Consider the following 27,817-nt stretch of genomic DNA (forward strand, 5'->3'; position numbering starts at 1 on the left):
GGGCAGTACGGATACCAACAAGAGAGGTGAGATCTTGTTCGACTTCCTCCTGACTAAAAACTTACTAACACTAAATGATGGAAACACACCAACTTTCGTTACACGTGCGCGTCAGGAGGTTCTAGATGTAACAATCTGCACAGATCTACTTGAAAGACGTGCTTGCAACTGGCATGTCTCGAAAGAGGCATCCATGTCTGATCACAGACACATACGATTCGACATTGCTCTCATAGGGAAGAGCCAAGTGGAGACCTTCAGAAATCCTAAGGCTACAGACTGGGACGTTTATCGACACCAAGTTTCGGAAAACCTAGGGATTATAAAAGGCTCCGTCAAATCCATACAGCAACTCGAATCTACAGTAGAGGAGCTCGGAAGGTGCATGTTAGATGCCTACGAGAACAGTTGCCCTCTAAAAACTAGATGCTCTAACACTAAGGTCCCCTGGTGGAACTCTAACCTGGAGCATCTAAGAAAAACAGCTCGGAAAGAATTCAACAGGGCTAAAATCACAAAGGAATGGGATTTGTATAGGAAAGCCCTCACTGAATTTAATCGCGAGCTCCGGAAGGCGAAAAGGCAATCTTGGAGGCGCTTCTGTGAGGAGGTAAAAAGCGCCCCTCATGTTGCGAAAATCAAAAAGATTTTGTCTAAATCGCCTTCCGCAAATCTGGGACTGCTTAAAAGACCAGATGGGACCTTTACTGAATCCCCAGAGGAGACTCTTAGGCTGCTTGCACAGACCCACTTTCCTGGATCGCTGGATGAGCACATTGATGCACATACAGGGCAGCAGCCTACCAAAATCAGGCCAAGTAATGAGGACTGGAGAAAAGCCTCACAGGTCTTCACTCCTAACCGCGTTAGATGGGCAATCAAAAGCTTCATGCCCTTTAAAACCGGGGGAGAGGATAATATATTTCCAGCACTACTACAAGAAGCATGTGATATTATCCTTCCAGTTGTGGTTAAAATCTTCAGAGCTTCTTATGCCTGGGGGTATATGCCACACCTTTGGACTAGGGTGAGGGTGACCTTTATCCCCAAAACGGGAAATAGAGACAAGTCCCTACCTAAGTCCTATAGACCCATAAGTCTCACCTCCTTCATGCTCAAAGCTATGGAAAAGGTGATCAATCTTCATATTAGAATGGGCTACCTCACACAAAACCCACTTCATGTGAAGCAGCACGCCTATCAGAAGGGCAAATCTACGGAAACTGCCCTAATTGAACTTACTGATAGGATTGAGAAAGCACTAGAGGACAAAGAAATTGCCCTCTGTGCTTTTCTAGATGTAGAGGGTGCTTTTGATAACACCTCGACGAATGTCATTCTCAAATGTATGAGGGACAAAAACATCGACAACACCACACTTACGTGGATAGAATCGATGTTAACCAACAGGACTGTTAAAACAACACTCCTGGACAAGAGCATTGAGGTTAAAATAACAAGAGGATGTCCCCAAGGCGGCGTACTATCGCCCCTGGAGTGGTCCATTGTTGTCGACACCCTGCTCTGTGAGCTCAATGAAGCTCGCTTCGACACTCAGGGCTACGCTGATGATCTCGTCATAACCATCGTAGGCAAAAGCGCCAGCACGATTTCAGATCTGATGCAAACAGCCCTTAAGATGGTAGAGCGCTGGTGCAGGGAGTATCAACTCTCTGTAAATGCCAGCAAAACCATAATTGTACCGTTCACCCGAAGAAGGATCCTAGATGGTCTGAGACCACCGGTTCTCTTTGGGGAAACGGTAAACTTCTCCAAAGAAGCCAAATATCTTGGTGTAATCCTAGATCAGAAGCTGACTTGGAATCAACATCTGCAGTACATAGCCCAGAAAGCTAAGTGCGCTATGGGATCGTGCTGTAGACTAGTTGGGAAAAAATGGGGCCTTAAGCCGAAGTTAACCCTTTGGCTATACGAAGCCGTAGTGAGACCTATGGTTACATACGGCTGCGTAGTATGGCACAGGAAAACCCAACAAAAAACCTGTCAAGATCTATTAAGTAGTCTTCAAAGGTTAGCGTGTCTGATGGCCACTGGAGCTATAAGGTCCACTCCGACAGCAGCGATGGAAGCCATGCTGAATCTTAGCCCTTTACACATACATGTGCAGAAAGAGGCTCGATCAGCTATGCTACGGGCTGCTGAAGGAGGCAGGAACCGATGGCACTCGGCTGTGTTCAGCTCGCTCCACCGAGAGCTTCTCAGTACCCATGCCATGGCGATGCCTTCCGACGCTATGGAAACGGAGTACTGTTTCTCAAGGCTCTTCTCAGTTGAGATACCAGAAAGGGAGAAGTGGAATGATGATAAGGCCCTTCAAACTTTCCGGTCGGGAGACATCGTGTGGTACACTGATGGATCCAAAAAGGAAGGCCTGGCAGGTTCAGGCATTTACGGAGAAAGGCCAAGAGCGCGCAAATATGCGAGCCTGGGAAGGTTTGCCTCCGTATTCCAAGCCGAGATATATGCCATCATTGGATGTGCATACGAAAACCTGGATAGAGCCTTCACTCAGAGGAATATATTTATTCTGTCAGACAGCCAAGCTGCTCTTAAAGCATTGACTTCTGCAGAAGTTAACTCCAAACTTATAATGGAGTGCATCCTCATCCTGAACAAAATTGGAGCTAACAATAGAGTGACCCTGCGATGGGTGCCCGGACATTGTGGCATCAATGGCAATGAGGAAGCAGATGAGCTCGCACGTCTGGGAGCAGAAAGCCTACCGTTGGGCCCCGAGCCCATCATCGGGCTACCAAAATGCACCAGTCGTCGCGAGATCAAGGACTGGGCACAGAACCAAAGCTTAGAGGCTTGGAATAATGTACCAGGGCAACATCATGCAAGAGCCCTAATCGTGGGCTATTCGCAGAAATTTACGCGTCGAGCTTTAGAGCTCACACGCAACCAGTTAAGGGTCTTGACAAGAACCTTATCAGGTCACTGTAGGTTGAACAGTCACTTACATAAAATGGGTCTGTCCGATACTCCAACTTGTAGATTTTGCAATGAAGAGGACGAAACGCCCATGCATATTCTCTGTGAATGTGAGGCCATCATTCACAAGAGAAACAGAATCTTGGGCGGCTACAAATTAGCCCCCATAGATGTCAGGTCTCTCTCTCCAGGTAAGATCATCAGGTTTATAAAAGACCTGGGCCTGGATAGTGAGATTTGACTCGGCAAGGGGAGTCACAATAGATCTTTTAGGTCGCAGTGGCGAATGGGCACTGGTTGCCCTCCCCTTTTCTATAACTATAACTATAACTATAGACAAGCTACGAGCCAGACGGGACAACGCGAAGCACGCGGAGGCGAGGCGGGCGCACGTGACGTCAATGTGAGGCGCCCAGGTGAGGCCGGCGTCGATCACGAAGCCGAGGTACTTCACCTGGTCCACCTGCGGCACCGCCACTCCGTTGCACACCACATTTAGGTCATGTCCCCTAGTCCTTCTCAGTTGGAAATGAACAATGTTCGTTTTTTCTATATTTAGCAGCATTCCATTTGCGCTGAACCAGTCATGTATGCAGGCAGTGACTAGGTTTAATTTGTGTTTGAGCAGAACATAGTTCTCAGCAGATACAATCAGGCAACCGTCGTCTGCAAACAAGACATATTCGGCGTGCTCAGATGCCGCTGTTAGGTCATTGACCAAGATTAGGAATAGGTAGTTTCCCATAGTAGAACCCTGCGGCACCGCGCAGTCACCTATGAATTCAAGGTCGGACTCAATCGGTCGGAATCAACCGATTATCGGTTCCTCGACACACATAAACACATAACATACCTCCAACGCCCCAGGCGACCACTCCCAGTCCGTTGAGCATGGTGGTGTGTGAGTCGGTGCCCACGAGGGAATCGGGGAAGAGCAGCTGTTTGTCACTGAACACCACGCGAGCTGTGGGGAGAAAATGCAGGGGCAAGATTAGATTGGTGTGGAATAGTGTTGCAGCTCGATAGGCCACTATCAATTGTATAAATGTAGAAGAGTATCGGTATTATTGGAAAACATATTATGGACTATTTATTTATTGATATTAGAATACAACAGAAAATATCGGTACCAAATAGGTACTATAGCCAGACCAAAGTGCGGCAAATTTATGCTCCAAACTAATACATAAGCTGTGTTTTCATTCTTCTTTCTTTCTAAAAATGTTCTATGAAATAAACATGGCATTTTTCACAAACATAATAATATAAACTATACAAACATACAATACATTTTTGCAGCACTCTGTATAAGTGCAGTTTATGCGTCACTCTTTTGCGCAACCTGTATTTACATTACATGAAAAGAGGTAAAACAATTTTAAGGCATAACGAAGCTCGCGAGAAATACACCGAAAATGTCCGCTATATTTCTCAAGTCACATGATTCCTAGCATAACACAGGCTAAGCTCCACTCACCCAAGTACTCCAAGTTGACCTGGTGCACGATCCCGGAGCCGGGCGGCACGATGGTCATGTTGTCGAACGCCTTCGCCCCCCACTGCAGGCAACATGTGTGTATAGTTAACCATAGAGATACGTGTCTAGTCTACCGTCAGCACTGGGGCAGACGGGCTAGTCACTTAAATCCTTAAGATCGGCTATATAAGCCATCTTAGGGCGCACGCGCGCCAACAGAACTAGGGGTCGAAGTGGTCGCCATGGCCGAAATCGGTCGGACCAATCATCATCATCATCACTTAAATCCTACTAATGTTATAAATTCGAAAGTTTGTGAGTATGTGTATGTTTGTTACCTCTTCACGACAAAATAGTTGAACAGATTTTAATGAAATTTGGTATGGAATTAGCTGACACCCTGCTGGATTAACATATAGGCTACTTTTTATCGCGGAATTTCCACGGGAAAACTTTTTAATCTACTTATCAGTAAACAGTGCTTTACACCTCTAGACTATTTATGAACTTACTTCCATCTAAAGATTGTCTGGTAAAGATTGCTATCCTCGCCTAGTAAAGTAAAGCCGCCTTTTCATAGTGTTTCTATTTTTCAGTATATATTCTTTACTGTATTTCTTTGTCAATATTGTACGCTTGAGATGATGATGGTGACGATTACCTTCAAGAACTGGAACCTCTCCTTGTTTCTGATGAACTCGAGCTCCTGGTTCTTGTTGAGTGCGTCCGGGCTGCAATACAAACAAATATACAATGTTAATAATAAGAATTTTTATAGGACAAAATGGGGAAACAGTAAATTAGGTCAGGTCAGTAGTAATGGGATGTTTTGTACAAGCGAACCTATCATTACAACACCACTGACTTAAGTTACTTGTAGGTTGTAATCGTATGTGGAACCTTTTCATTTCTCGTGAGTGTACTATTAGGTAGGATGAATATCCCGTATAACAGCCTTCACTTGCGATAATAATGACGTATGGTGCAGAGACGTGAACACTGACGGTAGGACTGGTCCACCAATTTAAAGTCACTCAGCGTGCTATGGAGAGAGCTATGCTGGGGTTTCTCTGATGAATGGTGTCAGGTTGGTTGAGGAAGGCTGAGGACTGAGTGTTGTGGCGCTCCTTGGGAGAGGCCTATGTTTTTTATAAATAAATAAAAATAAATATGTGGGGACATCTCACATCCGACCCCAAGCTAGGCAGGACCTGTGTTATGGGTGTCGTACAGCTGATATATCTACACAAATACATAGATAGATAGATACTAAATATAAATATCAACACCCAAGACCCGAGTACAAATATCTGTCTTAAACAAATATCTGCCCCAGCCGGGAATCGAACCCGGGACCTTCGGCATAGCTGTCAGGGCCACTAACCACTACGCCATTCGACCGTCTGGCCGGATGTTCAGCAGTGGATGATTATTGGCTGATGATGATGATGATGACACTCACTCGCGCGCGTGGTCGACCTGCACGGAGTGGTCTATGACCAGGTCGGCGGGGCAGGTCGGGTTGATCCGGTCGGGGTCTCCGCCCAGCAAGTGCACCGCGTGTCTCATGGCTGCTAGGTCGACGACTGCTGGGACGCCCGTCAGGTCCTAAGGAGAATTGGTTGTTGAAATTGGAACGAGTTGAGGTGAAAATTTGAGGGATGAGTCTCAATTTACACTAGCGCAGGATCTAAGTAAATTGATGATTTTGGCAACACAAATACATTGCGCATAAAGGAAGGAATAAGGATGTATTTAGAATAGTTGAAAGGCTAGTATTTTTTCTGCGGCAGTGTGAATTGAGCATTAGTGTGTATTTTTATTTAGTTTCTAACATGTACCTAACTTCGTAAATAATTAATAAATGGAGTCCAGAAATAGTTAGTGCGTTCAAAGATAAAACGATGAACAGAAAAAAAACATTATGCCAGAAATAATGTTAAAATAAAAGAAAATAATTTACTACCATATGCGAAAACTATTAAATGGCTCTTAGATGCATCATATAAATGTAAACTAGGATAAGATAGATGTAAGTTTTCCGCATAAAATAAAATAAAAACCAAACATATATTCTTATTTTTCTAATTGACTTCGAAGTACTTACTTAAGTTCATATTTTGTCACCAAGCGGCCCTGCATTTTTTGTTATAACAGTGTGAATTGTGTCAACTACACAATAGTACAATACCAAACTTAAGCAAACAAATACTAAGATAATAATTGTTTGAACAAACAGATACCGAAGAATCTTCAGACAATGATTATCTAGATTCTAGATATAGAATTATACATATCTACAAATAGAACAAATGTAGAATAAAGCATGATAAATAAATATTTGTATGTGTAACTTGCATTAAATACCGTTAAATATCCATAGTTAAACTTATGAGACCCATCTTTTTGGTAAGGGGTCAATAGCTATTCAATCAAAGTTCACTAAATAAGGTAGTAAGTAACAATGACATTTATATTCAAGGCCACATTAATTTACATCTACACAATAGATTCAAGATAGTTAAGTAATAGCTAAATGGTTTTAGGAAGGTATATTCTTGAGTATTTGATAAAAATTAAACATGTACAATATTATACGTATTGTGTTTTAGTGGGATCATATCAGACCATGATTATCATCATTAACTAGTTGATTTATTATAATAAAAAAGATACTTATAAAATGGATGACATGATGATGGATCTTTTGATGACTACTATACTATTTATTTATTTATTATTTATCTACTATACTTACTTACAGAGTATTTCAAAATTGGTATAGTAAGGATAAAGAGGTGACCATTCTTATTCTATCTTTACTACTACTACTACTTTAGTTCAAAAACGTTGAAAATTGACAAAAAAACCGGCCAAGTGCGAGTCGGGCTCGCGCACAAAGGGTTCCGTAGCTTAAATCAACCTATCTCAAAAACTATAAGAGATACTTTGATCAAACCAAAAATCGTTGAAAGAGTTAATTAGCATGCATCACCTCTATTTTTTTTAGAATTTTATACCCCGTAGTTATAAAAATAGAGGGGGGGGGACATACTTTTTACGACTTTGAGAGCTGATATCTCAAAAACCGTTCACTTTAAGAAAAATGATTTTTAGAAAACTTTATATCATTTTAAAAGACCTTTCCATTGATACCCCACACGGGTATGTACATCGAAAAAAAAAATTTCATCCCTCAGTTACATGTATGGGGGGCCCCACCCCCAATTCTTTTTTTTACTATTTAGTGTCATATTTTTGTAGCGGTTCATACAACACATATTCCCATCAAATTTCATCACTGTAGTACTTATAGTTTCCGAGTAAATCGGCTGTGACAGACGGACAGACGGACAGACGGACAGACGGACATGACGAAACTATAAGGGTTCCGTTTTTGCCATTTTGGCTACGGAACCCTAAAAAGTAGGTAAGTATACAGATGACCAAAAACTGATAACCAGTAGTTTAGAATGACACCTTCAGTAATCTCCTTTCGTATTACTATCCCTTTCCCTTATTGCAACACCCTGTATAGTCTATGCATACGGGCGCCTTCAAATTAGTCGCTAAGTGTCGCGCGACTGCAGCGCTGCTGCAGCGCTGCAGCCGCGCTGCTGTCTAAATTCCATATAAATTATTAACGCGCGACTGCAGCGCTGCTGAGGCGCTGCAGTCGCGCATCTTTTAAATTACAAAATTTATATGGATTTTGACAGCAGCGCGGCTGCAGCGCTGCTGTCTAAATTCCATATAAATTATTAACGCGCGACTGCAGCGCTGCTGAGGCGCTGCAGTCGCGCATCTTTTAAATTACAAAATTTATATGGATTTTGACAGCAGCGCGGCTGCAGCGCTGCAGCAGCGCTGCAGTCGCGCGACACTTAGCGACTAATTTGAAGGCGCCCTACCTGTAGTATGACCCGGGCGGGCTTGAAGGCGATCTCGACGCCCGCCTCATCGTGCTGCTTCTGCTCCCAGTCGAGAACATTCGTGACGTCCTGCTCTCGCACCTGGGGGAAGGTAGGGAGGGTTGTGTAGCTGTCTCACTCACTCATAGTATGTACAAAAATGAGAGACTTTCTGATGAATCATAGATGTCGTTCGTAATAGTCTGTATAGTTACTACTTACAGTCTTTTTACCAAGTCACTACTAAAACATTGAGTAAAAAGCTATAATGTAAGATGAATACTTATCTGTACTGCCCCAAAACTGTTAGTTAGCCATGGTCTAAACTTTTATGTAAGTATAAATTATAAATAATAAATTAAGCATAAATTTTAAAATGCGTTCCAGCCTGTTCAGCCATTGAGCTTGACATGGGGCTGGTAGTGGCTAGATGAAAAAGGCTGGATAAGATATTGATATATGATATTAATTTAAACAAGATGAATTTCAGCTATGACTTACCTGGAAGTTGTCGCAGTTCCTGACACAGGACTCCAGCAGCACCCTGATGCTGTACGGCAGACGAGCTGCGGGGGAAGTGGAAAACAGTAACTTCATGAAAAAGACAACATAGGTGCATATGCCAAAATAAACATTGTTACAAGGACTCAAGGTTCATTTCCGAAATTGAAAGAATTTACACACTATATGAAGACACTGGTTTATTATGAGATTATTTTGAACAGATAAAACTGTTTTATGGACTGTTTTGGACACAGTATATGGTTATAGCTAAAAGAAATAAGAAGCTAGCGGAAAGCTAAAGATTGCATGCAGTGGAGTGCTTTGGGAGAGGCCTACGTCCAGCAGTGGACTGCTATAGGCCGATGATCATATATAGCCATAGCAACAAACTCAAATTTAACATCTCAAGAAACCTTACAACATAACTTTAGATAAAGAATCAATGATCATTATCACTAACCATATTTGGGTCCGAGTGCGGCGATGTCATAGTAATCATACGACTTCCCATTGATCTCCACACTCTTCAGCAGGTGCTTGTACGGGTTGTTGGCTGAAACATGGAGGAGATATTACTTTTCCCCAAGTAAAAAGTACCTATTTAAAAAAGAAAAAAAATTAAAATGGGCTCAACCATTTGGGAACTACTCTACGACAGACAGATACAGATACACACAAACATTAAACACATAACACCCCTATTTTGTAAGAACAAAAATAATTCAACCTTCAAACCATTTACATATTCATCTACGACGACCGAATGGCGTAGTGGTTAGTGACCTGACTACTGAGCCGATGGTCCCGGGTTCGATTCCCGGCTGGGGCAGATATTTGTTTAAAGACAGATATTTGTACTCGGGTCTTGGGTGTTGATATTTATATTTAGTATCTATCTATCTATGTATTTGTGTAGATATATCAGCTGTCCGACACCCATAACACAGGTTCTGCCTAGCTTGGGGTCGGATGGCCGTGTGTGAGATGTCCCCACATATTTATTATTTATTTATTTATCTGGTAAGAAACATTAGATCAGTGTATGAAAGGAGCATCCCATAGTAAATTATCAACAGTACCATAAATGTACACTCTGTGTGTGCCAGAATCCTCTAACATCCTAGTCCAGGGAGCCCTATTGCTCTCTAGAGATGTGATGAGTGTGTGTGTAATGAGGGCTGTTCCACTTAAGTTATGCAACTTATAGTGTTGAATGTCTGGGTTTTAGTCCATAGCTTTGCCTTTGTAAAGGAAAGTCATAAAATAAAAGCAGCAAGATACTAATAGGGCCTCAGCCTTTTTATACTGTAGAAGTATTTCTACAAATGGCAAATGGATTACAAGGAATTTTCTGTGCTAAAATAATGTTTTCTAGTTTGAAAATGAATATTCATTAGAATAACTTAAGGTATTTTCTCCACATATATCTAGCTGCTTACAAAATAAACTACTTATCAACTTTAAAAGATGTAGGTATTACTTAGCGAAACCGGTTTTTAGTCTTAATAATGATCTAGGCGTAACCGATTCAAAAGTACCTACGAAAATTATTTTTTAATAATTAACCTGCAAGTCAAATAAGTGATAAAAGTTTCCAGGCAGGTCTGTGGCCTTCAATATTATGTATTCCCACAAGTACGTTTCAGTGCCTACTGACTAGAATAAACAAATTCAAGTTCAAAGGTTAACAAGCAGAGGTAAAGCATTGATAAAGTGAGATTCTGAGGTAGGGCGACTTGATCAACGTTAAAAATCTCTGCAAGTTTTCATTACCACAGTCTTTTGATCATGCTGGTTCTAATAGGATGTTATTAATTCTTATTAGAAACTAAAACTAAGCGCGATACTGATGATTATTCTTGTTAAATTTAATTAATAAAAACAAAACACTCACAAGCCATGGTACTCCTTGGAAAGTCACGTAGAACTAGTGCTGTTTTGACAGTTGCCCGCTGCACCGGCTGATTTAGAATCGATTATAGTGATCGACGACGACGGATTGCTTGATGAATCGATTCCATTACCAAGTTACTCTGTGAACACGGCGTCGCAGCGCGCATGCGTCAATTTTCTAAATGTCAAAATAAAAAAAGCCGTTGGTGCGATTGTTTTGCAAATTGTGATTTTCGATTTATTTATTTTAATTATAAGTTGTTAGAAATGGCTACTTTGGACCTGAATTCAATAAAATCAGCTTTAAATGATACAAAGAATGAGAAATGTGAAAGTGGTGTAGATTTCTCTGGAAAGTCAATCAAACTAAATACAGCTGCCGATGGTATGTTTTTCTGTTGCTGTCGTGTTATTTTAGGTTTTATTTATATCTAATAGCTGTTCCCGCGAGCTTCGCTTCGCCTTAAATAGTTTTCCCGTGGGAATTCCGGGATAAAAAGTAGCCTATGTTCTTTCCCAGGGTCTAGACCATATATATACCAAATTTCATCCAAATCCGTTCAGTAGTTTTGGCGTGAAAGAGTAACAGACAGACAGACAGACAGACAGACAGACAGACAGACAGACACAGTTACTTTCGCATTTATAATATTAGTTAGGATTAGCTTGAACATGTATCTTAATGTAGCTATCAATTAATTTGTACATTTATTTAACTCTACGCAGTGGAATAAATTAAGAGCGAAAGTTAAACATAACCTAAAAATATTGCGTGTTATTTTGCGCAAAACTGTTTTTTAGAGACACAGACCTTCTGTAGGTTCATAGAAAATGCGTGAGAGAAAGGGAAACCCTCCCTGTGAAGGGGAACTTCGATAAAACATCTACTAATACGTATAATATGTATACAACTACTACAATAAATGTACAACACTCAACTCTTTATCATATAATCAGAAGAATAGGATAACTATGTATTGTAAGGACTAACTTTACTTTTAAAGTAGCCTGTAGCGTGCCACTGCTGGGCAAAGGCCTACTTCTCTCTCTCTCTCTCAGCCTTCTGTAGTCCACTGTTGGACATAGGCCTCTCCTAACGATCGCCACCCCAAACGGTCACCCGCCATCTGCATCCAGCGGCTTCCCGCTACCTTCCGCAGATCATCAGACCAACGGGTTGGGGGGCGACCGACACGCCGTTTGCCGACACGGGGTCTCCACTCCAGAACCTTTCTACTCCAGCGGTCGTCGGCTCTGCGGGCTACGTGGCCAGCCCATTGCCACTTCAGCGTGCTAATCCTTTTGGCTATGTCGGTAACTTTAGTTCTCCTGCGGATTTCTTCATTACGAATCCTATCTCGCAGGGACACGCCTAACATAGCCCTTTCCATAGCACGTTGAGCAACTCTGAGCTTGTGGATAAGCCCTTTGGTGAAGCACCACGTCTCGGCTCCGTAAGTCATCACTGGCAACACGCACTGATTGAAAACTTTTGTTTTCAGACACTGAGGTATGTTTTCAGTGAAGATGTGTCGTAATTTCCCGAACGCTGCCCATCCGAGTTGGATTCTACGAGCTACCTCTTTATCGAAGTTGGATTTACCTAATCGGATCACTTGTCCTAGGTAGGGATACTGATCGACAACTTCGATGGTGACACCTCCTACAGTTACGGGCGATGATCAAACATGTTCATTTGACATGACCTTTGTCTTGTCCATGTTCATTTTCAGCCCAACTTGTTTAGAGGCATCATTGAGGTCTGTGAGCATTTCGCCTAACTCCTCCAGCGTTTCCGCCATAATAACTATGTCATCAGCAAATCGTAGATGAGAGATATATTCGCCATTGACGTTAATGCCCAGTCTTTTCCACTCTACAAGCTTAAAAACATCTTCCAGTGCACAGGTGAACAGTTTCGGAGAAATAACATCTCCCTGTCTCATGCCCCTTTGCAACTGGATCGGTTTTGTGCTATGTTCGTGTAATCGAACTGACATTGTGGCAGCATTGTACATACATCTCAACACCTCGATATAGCGATAGTCTATATGGCACCGCTGAAGGGATTGAAGCATCGCCCAGAGCTCAATAGAATCAAAGGCTTTCTCATAGTCCACAAACGCTAGACATAAAGGTAGATTATACTCCTCGGCCTACTTATTATAATTAATTTAATTATAATAAGTAGGCTAGTAGTAGTATAATAATAATCTATTATTATTATTATGTACTACCCACTGTTGACAATCCTGAGCCCCTTATTTCCTATCAGGCACAAAACTATCAAGGTCACCCTGTCATCTCTGTCTGGGTCTTTCACATCATCAGGGGTCCATGTCTTCCACAACCAGTCTTAACTTTATACATACACATACACACACACACTCACGCCTTGTACTAATGTACTCCCTTGTGGGGTAGGCAGAAGTGCATTGCTGCACCCACAGTAAAAATTTCCATTAGCGTCATTCGAAATAAAGGTTAGGGGGTGTGTGGGGGGAAGGGGGGAGGGGAGGGAAACCTCCCACTCCAACCCCCACATCTAGGAGACAAGTAGTTTTTGAGACATTGACTTTATAATGTAATGTGCCATACATTCTCGGTGAACTGACTCATAAATATGCCTTATAGGAACATCAGGAACTGTGTCGTAAACGCCCCGCTCCGCTTCGCTGCGCTACGCTTTGGTTTCGATGAACATGTGCACCTAACATGCTCCTCCTCGCTTTGGTCGTTGTCGTCGTCGCACCTATCTTTAGGTTTTGGTCCTTTGCATTTGTAAATATTATTATGGTCACCAAAAAAAAGTTGCATTTATAACCTCATCTGTCATTTCCCATACAATTTCCTCGATTTTAAACATGAATATCTCGGAAACTATTTGTCTCCTAAACCTGAAATTTGGAATATAGACTCCTGGGGTATTACCCTTATTGTATACCAAGTATCAACATCCAGTTCGAATGACGATAAAGGAAACTTTATCCCAAATATCCGTGTTTAAACAAATATCTGCCCCAGCCGAGAATCGAACCCAGAACCTTCGGCTCAGTAGTCAGGGTCACTAACCACTACGCCATTTGGTCTTCTTAACTGTATAATGAACAAATATTCCAGCTCAACCAATAGTGGATGCCATCAACCAGTGCCCACACCTGCACCACCTGACGCTGACAGGCAACACGCTGGGCGTGGAGGCAGCGCACGCCATCGCCAAGGCACTTGAAAGCCACCCCGAGCTGAAGCTGGCGCGCTGGTCCGACATGTTCACTGGGCGGATGAAGACGGAGATACCGCCTGCTTTGGTCAGTGTGTTTATATTACTTATACTATATTATGTACTGAAAATCGCATCAAAATTGGTTTAGCCCAACAGGAGATCATTTTTAGCTAACTAAAATACATTTTGTTTAACTAGTGTGGTTTCTTTTTGCACTTCATATAATATACATTTTCTAGCAAGTCCTGTAGGTTGACTACTAGAAAATGCTTATAGAATACTTACGTTTATATTCATGCAAAAAGGTATTGAATAATAATACCAAGATGCAAACAGGTTGAATCCAGGATCACTATTATCAAGAAAGAAAGAAAAGAAAGACCCCCTGTTTTATAAACCATGTCTAACAATTACAATCATTAGAATTGTCTATTTGCATCAAAACAGAAAAAATATAAAAATTAAAACAGTAACAAGGGGTCATTTTATTGCTCATAGCAATCTGCCAGACAACCTTTGAATGTATATTTGTCACCCACACATTTTTTCCTCAAATAACAATTATCTCACTATTGAAAAATCAGCCCTAAGAGAACATAAAATTATCATCCTAACTATCCTAACTAATATTATAAATGCGAAAGTAACTGTGTCTGTCTGTCTGTCTGTTACTCTTTCACGCCAAAACTACTGAACGGATTTGAATGAAATTTGGTATACATACCGTCTAGACCCTGGGAAAGAACATAGGCTACTTTTTATCCCGGAATTCCCACGGGATTTTTTTTAAAGGCGAAGCGAAGCGCGCGGGACCAGCTAGTAGCTTATAATAATTTCCCCTTATCCCGCAGGCGGCGCTAGGCGACGGCATGATCACCGCCGGGGCGCGGCTCCGTGTGCTGGACCTCAGTGACAACGCGTTCGGACCGATAGGAGTGGAGGGGCTGGCCAAGCTGCTGCAGAGCGAGGTGTGCTCGGAGCTGGAGGTGAGGAGTCTTACTTTTTGTAATATTTTTTATCCGTTATTGGCCTTATTTTTAGTTTTTGCTTAGGATGTCATTTTTCGATTTTGTAATCGCTTTTCCGAATAAGAAATGAAATGCAAAGTGAACTGTTGAAATGTGTGATTACTTATGTTTGCATTGTTTACAATCTCCTTAACCTATCATATGTCGGAAACAGGATAAAATTTAGAAACGTGACTGGTGCATTAATGGAGCAGATTATTATTATTGCATTAGGATTTTAGTTTTTCTATCATCTCCCTATTTTCCAGTAACAGCATCTTACTTATCCACACCTTGCCCTTGACTCCCCAGGAGCTGCGCCTCAACAACAACGGCCTCGGCATCTCGGGCGCGCGCCTCCTGGCCGCCGCGCTGTCGCACCGACCCCCGCGCCTCAGAGTGTTCATAGCGGGCAGGAACCGCCTCGAGAACGACGGCGCGACTGCACTGGCCGCCGTGTTCTCTGTGAGTATAGTGTGACCATCGAAGTAGAAAAAAGGCGGTAGGAGGCTTGCTAACAACAAACTGAGGCACCCAATGTAAGTTGGTTTCATTGTTACGATGAGCCACGCCATTCACGCTCAAAGTAAGTCAGTTCGCCGCCATTTACCAATCACAACGCACCTACACATTCTCATGTCGCCGCCATTGTTGTGCCTCACTGTTTAGTTAGCGAGCTTCCTTTCACCAACTTATTCCACATTTCTCTTCCAGAAAATGGGTTCCCTGCAAGAGCTAGCTTTACCCCAGAACTAACAAATTATTGTGTGTGTTTATTGCAGAAAATGGGTTCCCTGCAAGAGCTAGCCCTCCCCCAGAACGGCATCTACCACCAGAAACGCATGTGAATCTAAATATTGTGTATCTTTTGGTCCTTCGAGCCGGACATTCACTAACATATCCTACATTTCTCTTCCAGAAAATGGGTTCCCTGCAAGAGCTAGCGCTCCCCCAGAACGGTATCTACCACGCGGGCGTGGCGGCTCTGTCGGGCGCGCTGCGGCGGAACCCGGGACTTTCTGTGCTCAATCTTAACGACAACACTATTGGGGCTAAGGGTGCAGACGCGCTTGCTGGTGCGCTTCCCAGGTATGAATTGGAATCACGAAAATTTATTTTTTGCTTTGATATATGTAATATGAAATGATAATCAGCTCAAACCTACTATCTTATAGTAAAATTACCTACCTTCTTGATATGACTCGCCAGAGCGGAGTTATCCAAACTGTTCACGGTCAGTTAAACTTCATTCTATGTCACGTTTTCATGTAGAGTTGGAGTCACGTAACATGAGCGGTTTTCCTAATTCATCATGATCTTTCAGCAGAAAATATTGATTCACTGCTAGGCGAAAACTTTAATTTTATGTTCCACTGACTGAAAACCGTAGGTGGGTAGCCGGTGGTGGCTGGATGAGGAAGGCCGAGGACCGAGTGTTGTGGCGCTCCTTGGGAAAGGCCTATGTCCAGCAGTAGATGATTACTGGCTGATGATGATGATGACTGAACACTGTTTCAAATATCTGTGAGTTTGAGCTCTAAACTGTTTGTGCTGGAGAGTATACTTATTTCATATACTGAGCTGAGCATCTTTCACTGTTATTATTACACAGCTTAAATTCCACCTTATTACTGTTTTGTAAAATTACATATACAACAAATGTTCGTTACAATTCCAGCCTAAAACAGCTGAAAGAGATCAACTTCGGCGACTGTCTGTTGAAGAGCAAGGGCGCGCTGGCGCTCGCCGCCGCGTTCAAGGACGCCGACCTGCCGATAGAGGTACCGTTGTCTATGATTTATAAAAATATGTCTTTAAAAATCCTTGGGAATTCGAATGTAGAGTCCTCGACGGTTGGGAATCGAACCCGGGATCCACAGCAGCACAGCAGCCAGACACACCAACCACTACACCATCCTATCATCACACTGTATTCACTATTAACATACAAACATCCATCCTTACATCTCTCAGCAGGGACTAAGGGCTTTGAGAACATATCTCCATCTGGCTCCATCATGGGAAGCGGCTGCATGATCCTCCCACTCCATGCCCACAACTTATGCCTCATTCTCGACAGAACGTCGCTTGTCATTTTTTTCAATACTATAGCCATATTTGTGTTGAACTGCTGGTCTATGCTTATTCTTCCCTATGCTTATTCCACACGACACTGTCATTAATAACACGTATGTTGTCTGTGTTCCAGCGCCTGGAGCTGAGTCACAACGAGATCGGGCGCGCGGCGTGCCAGCAGCTCGCGGCCGCGCTCGCGCCGCGCCCCGCGCTCGCGAAAGTAGTACTAGCAGGTACATTATATGTACAAAATTAAATTATTGCATCGGTGTATATGGACCGTGTTTACTACAAAAAACCTACAAAATGTTGCAACGGGTACAAAATGCCTGTATACGTTACTGTCTCACTGTACCACCTAGAACACACGTAACACCTTTCATAAATAAAGCAGGGATCTTGAAGATTGAGGCCAGAATGAAGTTACATCTTTCCGTTCTACTGTTTGGTGTCGTAAAAACGCATAAACCAGCGTACCTCTTCACTGAGCTTTCCTGGCGCAACTCGCTGCGTCGGTGTACAGCACCTTTGTTAACTCCCCCTTACCGTACAACAAAATTTCGAGGCTGTTTCAAGTATATGGCGACCAAATGCTGGAACAATATACCCCCTCCCATCAGAGATCTTATCAATAAACACACTTTTAAACTGCGCTTCCGACTTTACTTGCTAGCTGTACAAAAGCAGGCTGCGTAGCTTACGTTCTAGCATTCTCTTCGCCATATACTTTTTCTAGGTGTCACCCAGCAAATTAACTACCACATCACTTGCTATCATTTTCACACATATCACTTAAACTCACATCACAATATATTCGTTTACACATACTACATAGCATACACCCATAATCATTTAACACAATTTATTGTTACATATTATTATATACATACATTTATAACATAATATATAAATATCTATTTTATTTTAGTATAAATATAATTATAACGTACCACAACACACTTTTACATATTTACTACACACATATTTATGTTTAGGTCCTGGCAGAATACCAGCGCTGTGATTATTTAATTATAATCATAGTATTATGCTGAGTCAGAACCCTTTTGCTAACATGATAAATACACATGTTGCTTTTCTATCTGCATGTCTTTTAATAGTGTTTTGTGTTTATGTAATCTTAAACTTTATGTTAAAAATCTTGCTGTGTAACCTGTGTATGTGTTGTGTTAAGTAAATAAATAATTTATCTATCTATCTATCTACTACATTACCGATGTTAATGAACTGACATCCATAAATACATGGCTGGATTTGTATCATCATCATAAGCCTATCCTACTTCCTACTAATAAAAGCGTTATAAAGCCAAAAGTTTGTGAGTATGACTGTGTGTGTGTATGTAACAAACGTTACTTCTTCACGTCAAACGAACTGATTTTAATGAAATGTGGTATGCAGTTAGCTGACATCCTGGATTAAAATAGGCTACTTTTTATGGTGCAATTCCCACGGGAAAACTTTTTAAGGCGAAGCGAAGCTCACAGGAACAGCTAACATAGTATAAGCATAGACTGTACATTGACCTCTCCCAGATGTTTATCTAAAACACATCGCATAACAAATAGGGCATGCAATACCGGAACTATTTTCAATACCGGTATTGAGTTCCGGTATTGCAACTCAATACCGGGATCCCGGTATTAATACCGGTATTAGATTTCCTTGTAATAAATGGCATATATTGTGATTAAAGGTCATATAGGTCAAAATAAAACAAGAAAAAGCAATGAAATGCAGTTTTTTGTAATAGATTTTTACGAGAATTGAGTATTAGAGTTTAAATTTTACAATAAATTATTATTTTTACATCGAGTGTCCGTTTACGCATGGACAACAGTAGATATCAAACGGCCGCAAACTGCATCAAACGGTTGGAAACAAGTGCGCTTTCACAGTACATAGGAATACTATATCTTAATCGCTTTATTATAGCCTAAAAAAGTCCGATTCCGGTATTACTTCAATACCGGTATTAACTTTCAATACCGGTATTGAAAAAAGCGTGAATTTTGTCCCTGGTACCGGTATTACGAATACCGGTATTACGGTATTGCATGCCCTAATAACAAACCATCTTCTCCTTACAGGCAACAGTCTGGGCGGCGCGGACATGAAGCGTGCGCTGCGACAGACGCTGGGCGCCGCAGCCGAGCTCAGCGACGGGGAGCCCAGCGACGAGGAGTGTGAGTCATTCATTCACTCGTTCATTCATTCAGTAGCACATGAAGGCAGACGCTGGGCGCCGCCGCCGAGCTCAGCGACGGGGAGCCCAGCGACGAGGAGTGTGAGTCATTCATTCACTCGTTCATTCATTCAGTAGCACATGAAGGCAGACGCTGGGCGCCGCCGCCGAGCTCAGCGACGGGGAGCCCAGCGACGAGGAGTGTGAGTCATTCATTCACTCGTTCATTCATTCAGTAGCACATGAAGGCAGACGCTGGGCGCCGCCGCCGAGCTCAGCGACGGGGAGCCCAGCGACGAGGAGTGTGAGTCATTCATTCACTCGTTCATTCATTCAGTAGCACATGAAGGCAGACGCTGGGCGCCGCCGCCGAGCTCAGCGACGGGGAGCCCAGCGACGAGGAGTGTGAGTCATTCATTCACTCGTTCATTCATTCAGTAGCACATGAAGGCAGACGCTGGGCGCCGCCGCCGAGCTCAGCGACGGGGAGCCCAGCGACGAGGAGTGTGAGTCATTCATTCACTCGTTCATTCATTCAGTAGCACATGAAGGCAGACGCTGGGCGCCGCCGCCGAGCTCAGCGACGGGGAGCCCAGCGACGAGGAGTGTGAGTCATTCATTCACTCGTTCATTCATTCAGTAGCACATGAAGGCAGACGCTGGGCGCCGCCGCCGAGCTCAGCGACGGGGAGCCCAGCGACGAGGAGTGTGAGTCATTCATTCACTCGTTCATTCATTCAGTAGCACATGAAGGCAGACGCTGGGCGCCGCCGCCGAGCTCAGCGACGGGGAGCCCAGCGACGAGGAGTGTGAGTCATTCATTCACTCGTTCATTCATTCAGTAGCACATGAAGGCAGACGCTGGGCGCCGCCGCCGAGCTCAGCGACGGGGAGCCCAGCGACGAGGAGTGTGAGTCATTCATTCACTCGTTCATTCATTCAGTAGCACATGAAGGCAGACGCTGGGCGCCGCCGCCGAGCTCAGCGACGGGGAGCCCAGCGACGAGGAGTGTGAGTCATTCATTCACTCGTTCATTCATTCAGTAGCACATGAAGGCAGACGCTGGGCGCCGCCGCCGAGCTCAGCGACGGGGAGCCCAGCGACGAGGAGTGTGAGTCATTCATTCACTCGTTCATTCATTCAGTAGCACATGAAGGCAGACGCTGGGCGCCGCCGCCGAGCTCAGCGACGGGGAGCCCAGCGACGAGGAGTGTGAGTCATTCATTCACTCGTTCATTCATTCAGTAGCACATGAAGGCAGACGCTGGGCGCCGCCGCCGAGCTCAGCGACGGGGAGCCCAGCGACGAGGAGTGTGAGTCATTCATTCACTCGTTCATTCATTCAGTAGCACATGAAGGCAGACGCTGGGCGCCGCCGCCGAGCTCAGCGACGGGGAGCCCAGCGACGAGGAGTGTGAGTCATTCATTCACTCGTTCATTCATTCAGTAGCACATGAAGGCAGACGCTGGGCGCCGCCGCCGAGCTCAGCGACGGGGAGCCCAGCGACGAGGAGTGTGAGTCATTCATTCACTCGTTCATTCATTCAGTAGCACATGAAGGCAGACGCTGGGCGCCGCCGCCGAGCTCAGCGACGGGGAGCCCAGCGACGAGGAGTGTGAGTCATTCATTCACTCGTTCATTCATTCAGTAGCACATGAAGGCAGACGCTGGGCGCCGCCGCCGAGCTCAGCGACGGGGAGCCCAGCGACGAGGAGTGTGAGTCATTCATTCACTCGTTCATTCATTCAGTAGCACATGAAGGCAGACGCTGGGCGCCGCCGCCGAGCTCAGCGACGGGGAGCCCAGCGACGAGGAGTGTGAGTCATTCATTCACTCGTTCATTCATTCAGTAGCACATGAAGGCAGACGCTGGGCGCCGCCGCCGAGCTCAGCGACGGGGAGCCCAGCGACGAGGAGTGTGAGTCATTCATTCACTCGTTCATTCATTCAGTAGCACATGAAGGCAGACGCTGGGCGCCGCCGCCGAGCTCAGCGACGGGGAGCCCAGCGACGAGGAGTGTGAGTCATTCATTCACTCGTTCATTCATTCAGTAGCACATGAAGGCAGACGCTGGGCGCCGCCGCCGAGCTCAGCGACGGGGAGCCCAGCGACGAGGAGTGTGAGTCATTCATTCACTCGTTCATTCATTCAGTAGCACATGAAGGCAGACGCTGGGCGCCGCCGCCGAGCTCAGCGACGGGGAGCCGAGCGACGAGGAGTGTGAGTCATTCATTCACTCGTTCATTCATTCAGTAGCACATGAAGGCAGACGCTGGGCGCCGCCGCCGAGCTCAGCGACGGGGAGCCGAGCGACGAGGAGTGTGAGTCATTCATTCACTCGTTCATTCATTCAGTAGCACATGAAGGCAGACGCTGGGCGCCGCCGCCGAGCTCAGCGACGGGGAGCCGAGCGACGAGGAGTGTGAGTCATTCATTCACTATTGACAGACTTATAAAATAGAACAACGAAGATAGTATAAGACCGTCCGTAATTTTCCTTCTGTTTCTTAAAAAATATACATGAACTTATACAATACTTTGTAACTTCCCCAAGGGTTCTAGCTGAAAACCAGCGCTATGGTGTAGTGAAGTATCAAGTGCCATAGCATCAAGCTGAGCTAGAACCCATTTCGGCACCGAGAAGCAACATTCATGCTTATTTTTTTCCTTTTTTTTTAAATCTTTTCTTGTAAATGTATGTGCTGTTTCTGTGTGTGTTAGAAATAAATGAATTTTCTTTCTTTCAATAATTATAAACCAATTTTCCTCCCTGCAGATGTAACAGGCTCGTCAGAAGAAGAGAGTGGCTCAGACGAGGACGGTTCAGAAGAAGAAGACGCATCGCAAGAACCGACCGTGGTGGACCCGCAGGATCTGTCCGCCGTCAGTCTGGACAACTCGGGTGAGTGTTCGGAAGGAGGTCGTTTGGTTATTGGAATAGATAGGAGATAACAAATTTGCTTCTCCATCACATTCAGAATGATTCCCAGAGTCACCCCGTTTCATCACAGTATACCACTTTTACAACATTCTCTATACTATTCGCTTTAGATTTTGCTTCTCCATAGAAACTCTGAGATTGACATTTTCCTACTATGGGAAACAGTTATTTTTGTGCTCACTTCCAATAGTTGTAGACTGAAGGTTGCAGAAAATGACTCTCAGAGTCACCCCGTTTCGCCTCAGTATACCACACGTATATATACACTGCAGTTAGATACTTACAAAACATACCACTTTGGTATTTCTCATAAATTTGTGAGAGGCGATGTTATCTCATATGTTACACTGCCGGGCAATGAAAAAGTTCCACTCACAAAATTTCGACCACAAACGACCCCAATTTTTTCAAACATTTCATTTAAAGTTGTAACAAAATATTACCGATTTTAGTTGGTAATATCCTGATGCTCTGTTAAATGTACTTCAATGTTGCAGAAGACGGCATTAAGCTAGCCTTTTCCGTTTAGAAGTACCTAATTTGGTGCTTTTCCCGGTGGAACCTTTTCATTGCTCGTGAGTGTATTATAATAACTTGCAATCCCCCAGGCGTGGAGGAGGTGGAGTCGCCCGCAGCCAGGTTCCTGCAGCAGCCGTCTCTGAGCAACATGCTGGCTCTCGGAGCTCAGCCTGATGAGACGCTCGACCAGCATCTACAGGTGAGTGTACATACATACATACAATATATAGGTACTACCGAGATGTCTGATAGCGGGAAGCTTGCTGACACCAAGGTGTCTGCTTATTTATATTGTCAATATAAACTACATATATTTTTATCGCAAGGCCCCGACTCAAAGCCTATATTTGAATGATGTTTTATTGGTTGGGTGGTAGCAAAGTCGTGTAATATGACCTTAACGCAATAGTATAGAGCCTATACTGACGAAAAACGAATGAATGAGAGCTGTCGTGTTATCGGCACGTTTAATACAACGAGGTAAAGTCGTGGTTCCTGCAGCAGCCGTCGCTCGGCAACATGCTGGCACTCGGAGCTCAGCCTGATGAGACCCTCGACCAGCATCTACAGGTGAGTGCCGCTACAGGGCCAGGGGGATTTATCAGTGACCTTCGTCTAGTGGTGGGCACAGAAGGAGCCTTCCGTTTAGCGTCAGTTGCAGATTGCTCTGGACGTGTTAAAGGCACATGATACTCTATCGTATATGCCTATATGTATACTGATGAAATACAACCGAACGAGAGCTGTCGTGTTATCGGCACGTTTGATACAACGAGGTAAAGTCGAGTTTCCTGCAGCAGCCGTCTCTGAGCAACATGCTGGCTCTAGGTGCTCAGCCTGATGAGACCCTCGACCAGCATCTACAGGTGAGTGGCTACAAGGGCAGGGGGATTTATCAGTGAATTTTGTGAAAAGGTGGGCACAGAAGGAGCCCTTTAGGCCCGAAGGACTGTTTGGCGTCAGTTGCTGACTGCCCAGGATGTGTTCAATTCAAGCCACAGTTAGGTAATATGCGTCGCTTTGGGGCTCTTCTTCTGCTCACCACTTCACACACTGGAAGTTAGAAACTGTTGGTAATAACATAGCGGCCCACAACGAGCTTCATAAATGCAACTGAAGATTAGTTCCGCTATCTGTCACTGCTGTCATATGTCGCCCCATTCGCGTATCCTTTGAATATTGTAATGTGTAACATATTTTGGTATTAGGAAAATATACGTAATTAACTTAGTAATCCTCGCAATTGTTTCATTCCTACAGAAACTCTGACTGCAATGCCGAAGACAGTATTTAGCTTTGTTTTTGTATGTGGCACTGACACTTATTTTTCTCCTATCCCCACAGATAATCTGACACATCTTATTCGTGTATGTGTGTAGAATTTGCGTATTTATTGGTAATCTGAAGCACTGCTTCGAATAAACCCCTATATTTCCTTACAGATAATCAAGGACCCGTCCGCCCGCATCACGGCCTACTCCTCCGCCGTCTTATCCCTATCCGGGCTGGGCACGGACGCGGCGGCGGCGGCGGCGCGGCGGATGTACCGCGCGCTTTGTGCGAGGGCGAACGCACATAGTGGGTTGCAGTGGGGGCTCGCTAATGCGCTGTTGGCCGGGCTGGGGCTTATTAAGGTATGGTTTTGTATCCTCCTGAGACCCAAAGACAAAAATCATACAAGATACATGTGGCAACCCTAAATTGGTAGGCCTTAGTCTTATTAAGTACGGTTTGGAAGTATAGTAGGTTCTTACAGCATCAGTATCAACATCTAATATTATAAGGAGCGTAGATTAGATGAAAAATTAAAAAATATAAAAATTATAATAGTTTATAAAAAACATGTTCGGAACAATTTGCAAAGGTTCCTGTAGGTACTAGGTAGCCTGTATTACGGAGTGTCCCGCTCAATCCACCAAGACAATAATTTATATAAAAGAATTTGAGTAGTTCTACAAATATTGCGCACAGTGCGCGAGGGCGCAAGTGTATAGTGAGTTGCAGTGGGGGCTGGCTAATGCGCTGTTGGCGGGCCTGGGGCTTATTAAGGTGCGGTTTAGTGTGGTGGATACAGCGTCAGTATCAACAACTAATACAATACAATACAATACTCTTTATTTGCACCAAAATAGAACATACAAAAAAAAAACTTAAAAATAAAAACAGTACAAAAAGGCGGCCTTATTGCTTATAGCAATCTCTACCAGACAACCTTTGGATGGAAGAGAGTTATAAAAGAAAAATAGAAATAAAATTAGAGGTAGCTGAGGTGCAAGTGTATAATACACTACTTAAACACTACATACACTAAATAAATAAATACAGCAAGAAAATAAATAAATAAATACATAATATATATTATTATACCTATACTTACATACAATAATACATAATGATATACAGCAATAATATATTCAACTAAGGCAGTGAATTTAGGTAGTGCTTCTTAACCCTTTCTTTGAAGGAAGCTGCAGAAGGTGCACGTCTTATTTCCTCAGGAAGAGCATTCCAGAGCAGTACAGCTGTCACTGTGAAGGAATCGCCGTAAAAGTCAGTTTTGTGCAGCGGAACTTGCAGACGCAAGTTCTGTGCAGACCGAAGTGTGCGGTCATGCGAACAGTGCCGGAACTTAAAACGCTCTTTTAGGTAGGGAGGAGATGCTGGGTTAAACAGTATGTTGTAAAGTAGTGATAGTATATGGGTATTCCGTCGAAGGCGAATAGGAAGCCACTTGAGTTTAGTGCGAAAATCGGAGATATGGTCATATTTACGTAAACCAAATATAAACCGTATGCAGAAGTTTTGAAGTCTCTCAAGCTTGTTAAGTTGCTCCTGGGTGAGATCGAGATAGCTGGCGTCGGCGTAGTCAAGAATCGGTAATAATAGAGATTGCGAAAGCGCAATCTTAGTGGAAGTTGGAAGGAAATTACGCAATCTCCTAAGCGAAGCAGCAGAGCCAAACACTTTTCGGCTGACTGATTCAAGTTGAGGTCCCCAAGACAAGTATTTATCAATAAAGACTCCCAGGTTCTTGACTGTACTTGCAAATGGAATATTAATACTATCAAAAAGTACTAATATTAATAAGGAGCGTAGATTAGTATCAGAATTAATAACCTAACCAACGCATAAGACTTTAGTTTTGAATGGACAAGCCAATAATCAGTTTACGAACTGCGGTACCTCAGACAGGTGCAGATACACAGATTATCACACAAAAAATACACAGATAAAAATGAAAATAGGGGCCGGGCTAACGCTTTCTATTCCGGTCGAGTGGTTTGAGTAAGAGGGCCGAAGACACCGTTTTCTAAAGATATTATTGAAATTTGGGCCAACAATAACCCTAATCTCATAATTGTATACTAATTTGTAATTCTTTTCTCCTCCAACAGTCCGAGAACAAATCCGAGCAGATCTCGTGGTCCCTCCCCCCCTGCTACTCCGTGCTCGCGTCCGTCATCGCTGAAGACTACTTCCCGACCGGACTCAGAGACACGTTGCGTTTCTTTATAAGTTCCAAGAAGAGCCAGTTGAGGGAATTGGGGGTGGATCTGGAGAAATACCCGCAGCTCACGGATAATAAACAATAATTTATGGTTCATTGCGTGTTTTATTTTGTCTATGTCTCTTTGTATATATTACTTTTTACTCTTTGACAGTTTTTGAAACCAAATCCGTAACGTTTTATTTATTCCCTCCTTTTCTGTAATCTGACACTTGAATGTCATTTGTTATTCTGTCTTTACTATTTTGACACCTGTCACTTGAATGTCATTTATTTATCTGTGGTCAAACCCCAGTCGTGCTACTCCGTGCTCGCGTCCGTCATCGCTGAAGACTACTTCCCGACCGGACTCAGGGACACGTTGCGGTTCTTTATAAGTTCCAAGAGAGCGCAGTTGAGGGAATTGGGAGTGGATTTGGAGAAATACCCGCAGCTCACGGATAATAAACAATAATTTATGGCTGAATCTGAGTTTTATTTGCTCTTCGACCGTTTTTACAACTGCTAGTCGCCTTCCTGTTCTGACACCTGTCACTTTAATGGTTTTTTAAGCCCATACATGAAACGTGACCCTTCCTCTGACCATAGGGTTCTTTTTTCTGAGGACCCTTCTCAAAGTGACAAAGTTGACCTGAGAGAGTCTGAGTCACGTGATCGCCCCAGTTTGAACGTTGTACAGTGCGACAAACTTATCTGTTCCGGTGAGAGCGAACTTAATTGATCCATAAGTATCTCATTACTTACTACTGAATTATATATTGATATATAGATTAGATGGGTTTATTAAAACCACAAGAGCGAATTACCACTACTGGCAAATTTAAAATCTTATAGAATGTAGAAATATTAGACATTTACGTGAGCTCTCACCGGAACAGATAAGTTTGTGGCACTGTAATGTGTTAGAGAAACTAATCAGACACAACGACTTTGTTTACGTAGTCCATTTATTTACTTAACAATTCATTCAAAGGACGACTAAGATAAATAATATACTTACTTTTTTTTCTTCAAAATTATCATGATTATGACCTTAAAACTAAGAAAATTTATTTTCTATTTTTATCAATAAGTATAACAAAGAAAACAGCTGTCTGAACCAGGACATAGTTTAAGACTGAGGGAGAGGACAATTGAACTAATATTACTAGCGTACTACGCTTGTAATATTAGTTCAATGTAGAGGACATGTTTTTAGCAATGTATCTATATTTGCCATATAAACATTGATGATGGTAATTTTTATAGTCGATTTTTGGATTTGACATTGATAAATTTAAACGTGCCTTCAAAATCGCTAACAACATCCTTTATTATTGGACTACGATAAGTACATTACTTATTATAAGTTATAGATTACTTACTTAAGTCCTTAAATTTTTAACACACACTCAGTGGCATAGGGTACTTGATCACAGTGGTTAAAACTAGTTTTATTTCAATATAAGTTAAGTTAATCACCAAATTGATTTCTTATATCTAATTTAGAATCTTTGCCTACATTATTTACAGAAATATTAGATCACAGACAAATAAAAACGAAGGTATTGATCACAGACATAATAATATACTTACTAAAATTTGGTTTTACAATCAC

At 43.2% G+C, this 27,817-nt stretch overlaps 2 protein-coding genes across 4 annotated transcripts in view; one reads left to right on the plus strand and one right to left on the minus strand.

Annotated features, from left to right (window-relative positions):
- Nucleotides 1–10,850, minus strand: part of LOC105384627 (cytoplasmic aconitate hydratase) — a 40,516-nt gene extending 29,666 nt beyond the window's left edge. For all 3 annotated transcript variants that reach the window (XM_048623846.1, XM_048623847.1, XM_048623845.1), the window contains exons 1-8: nucleotides 10,742–10,850; nucleotides 9,308–9,400; nucleotides 8,845–8,909; nucleotides 8,344–8,445; nucleotides 5,895–6,040; nucleotides 5,094–5,163; nucleotides 4,433–4,514; nucleotides 3,809–3,919 (exon numbers count right to left, since the gene is read on the minus strand). In XM_048623846.1, the coding sequence (XP_048479803.1) occupies nucleotides 3,809–3,919; nucleotides 4,433–4,514; nucleotides 5,094–5,163; nucleotides 5,895–6,040; nucleotides 8,344–8,445; nucleotides 8,845–8,909; nucleotides 9,308–9,400; nucleotides 10,742–10,748 (676 nt within the window). In that variant the 5' untranslated portion in view covers nucleotides 10,749–10,850. The remainder of the gene's footprint in view (nucleotides 1–3,808; nucleotides 3,920–4,432; nucleotides 4,515–5,093; nucleotides 5,164–5,894; nucleotides 6,041–8,343; nucleotides 8,446–8,844; nucleotides 8,910–9,307; nucleotides 9,401–10,741) is intronic.
- Nucleotides 10,851–10,915: 65 nt separating this feature from the next.
- On the plus strand, nucleotides 10,916–26,316 carry LOC105395302 (ran GTPase-activating protein 1). Its single transcript, XM_048623848.1, has 12 exons — nucleotides 10,916–11,125; nucleotides 13,861–14,048; nucleotides 14,815–14,949; nucleotides 15,283–15,435; nucleotides 15,890–16,059; nucleotides 16,649–16,751; nucleotides 17,180–17,279; nucleotides 19,155–19,250; nucleotides 22,029–22,154; nucleotides 22,802–22,911; nucleotides 24,155–24,346; nucleotides 26,108–26,316. Exons 1-12 carry the CDS (start codon nucleotides 11,008–11,010, stop codon nucleotides 26,303–26,305), a joined length of 1,689 nt encoding a protein of 562 aa, XP_048479805.1. The 5' UTR covers nucleotides 10,916–11,007; the 3' UTR covers nucleotides 26,306–26,316.
- The last annotated feature ends 1,501 nt before the right edge of the window (nucleotides 26,317–27,817 follow it).

The sequence above is a fragment of the Plutella xylostella genome, chromosome 11 (assembly GCF_932276165.1).
Source record: "Plutella xylostella chromosome 11, ilPluXylo3.1, whole genome shotgun sequence".
Classification (NCBI taxonomy): Eukaryota; Metazoa; Arthropoda; class Insecta; order Lepidoptera; family Plutellidae; genus Plutella; species Plutella xylostella.

What these genes read in the sequence shown, in the direction of transcription:
- LOC105395302 (XM_048623848.1), top strand. Translation starts at nt 11,008, where the DNA reads ATGGCTACTTTGGACCTGAATTCAATAAAATCAGCTTTAAATGATACA. An exon ending in CGGAGATACCGCCTGCTTTG is followed by an intron (nt 14,049 to 14,814) that starts GTCAGTGTGTTT and finishes CTTATCCCGCAG; the next exon opens with GCGGCGCTAGGCGACGGCAT. An exon ending in CGTCAGTCTGGACAACTCGG is followed by an intron (nt 22,155 to 22,801) that starts GTGAGTGTTCGG and finishes GCAATCCCCCAG; the next exon opens with GCGTGGAGGAGGTGGAGTCG.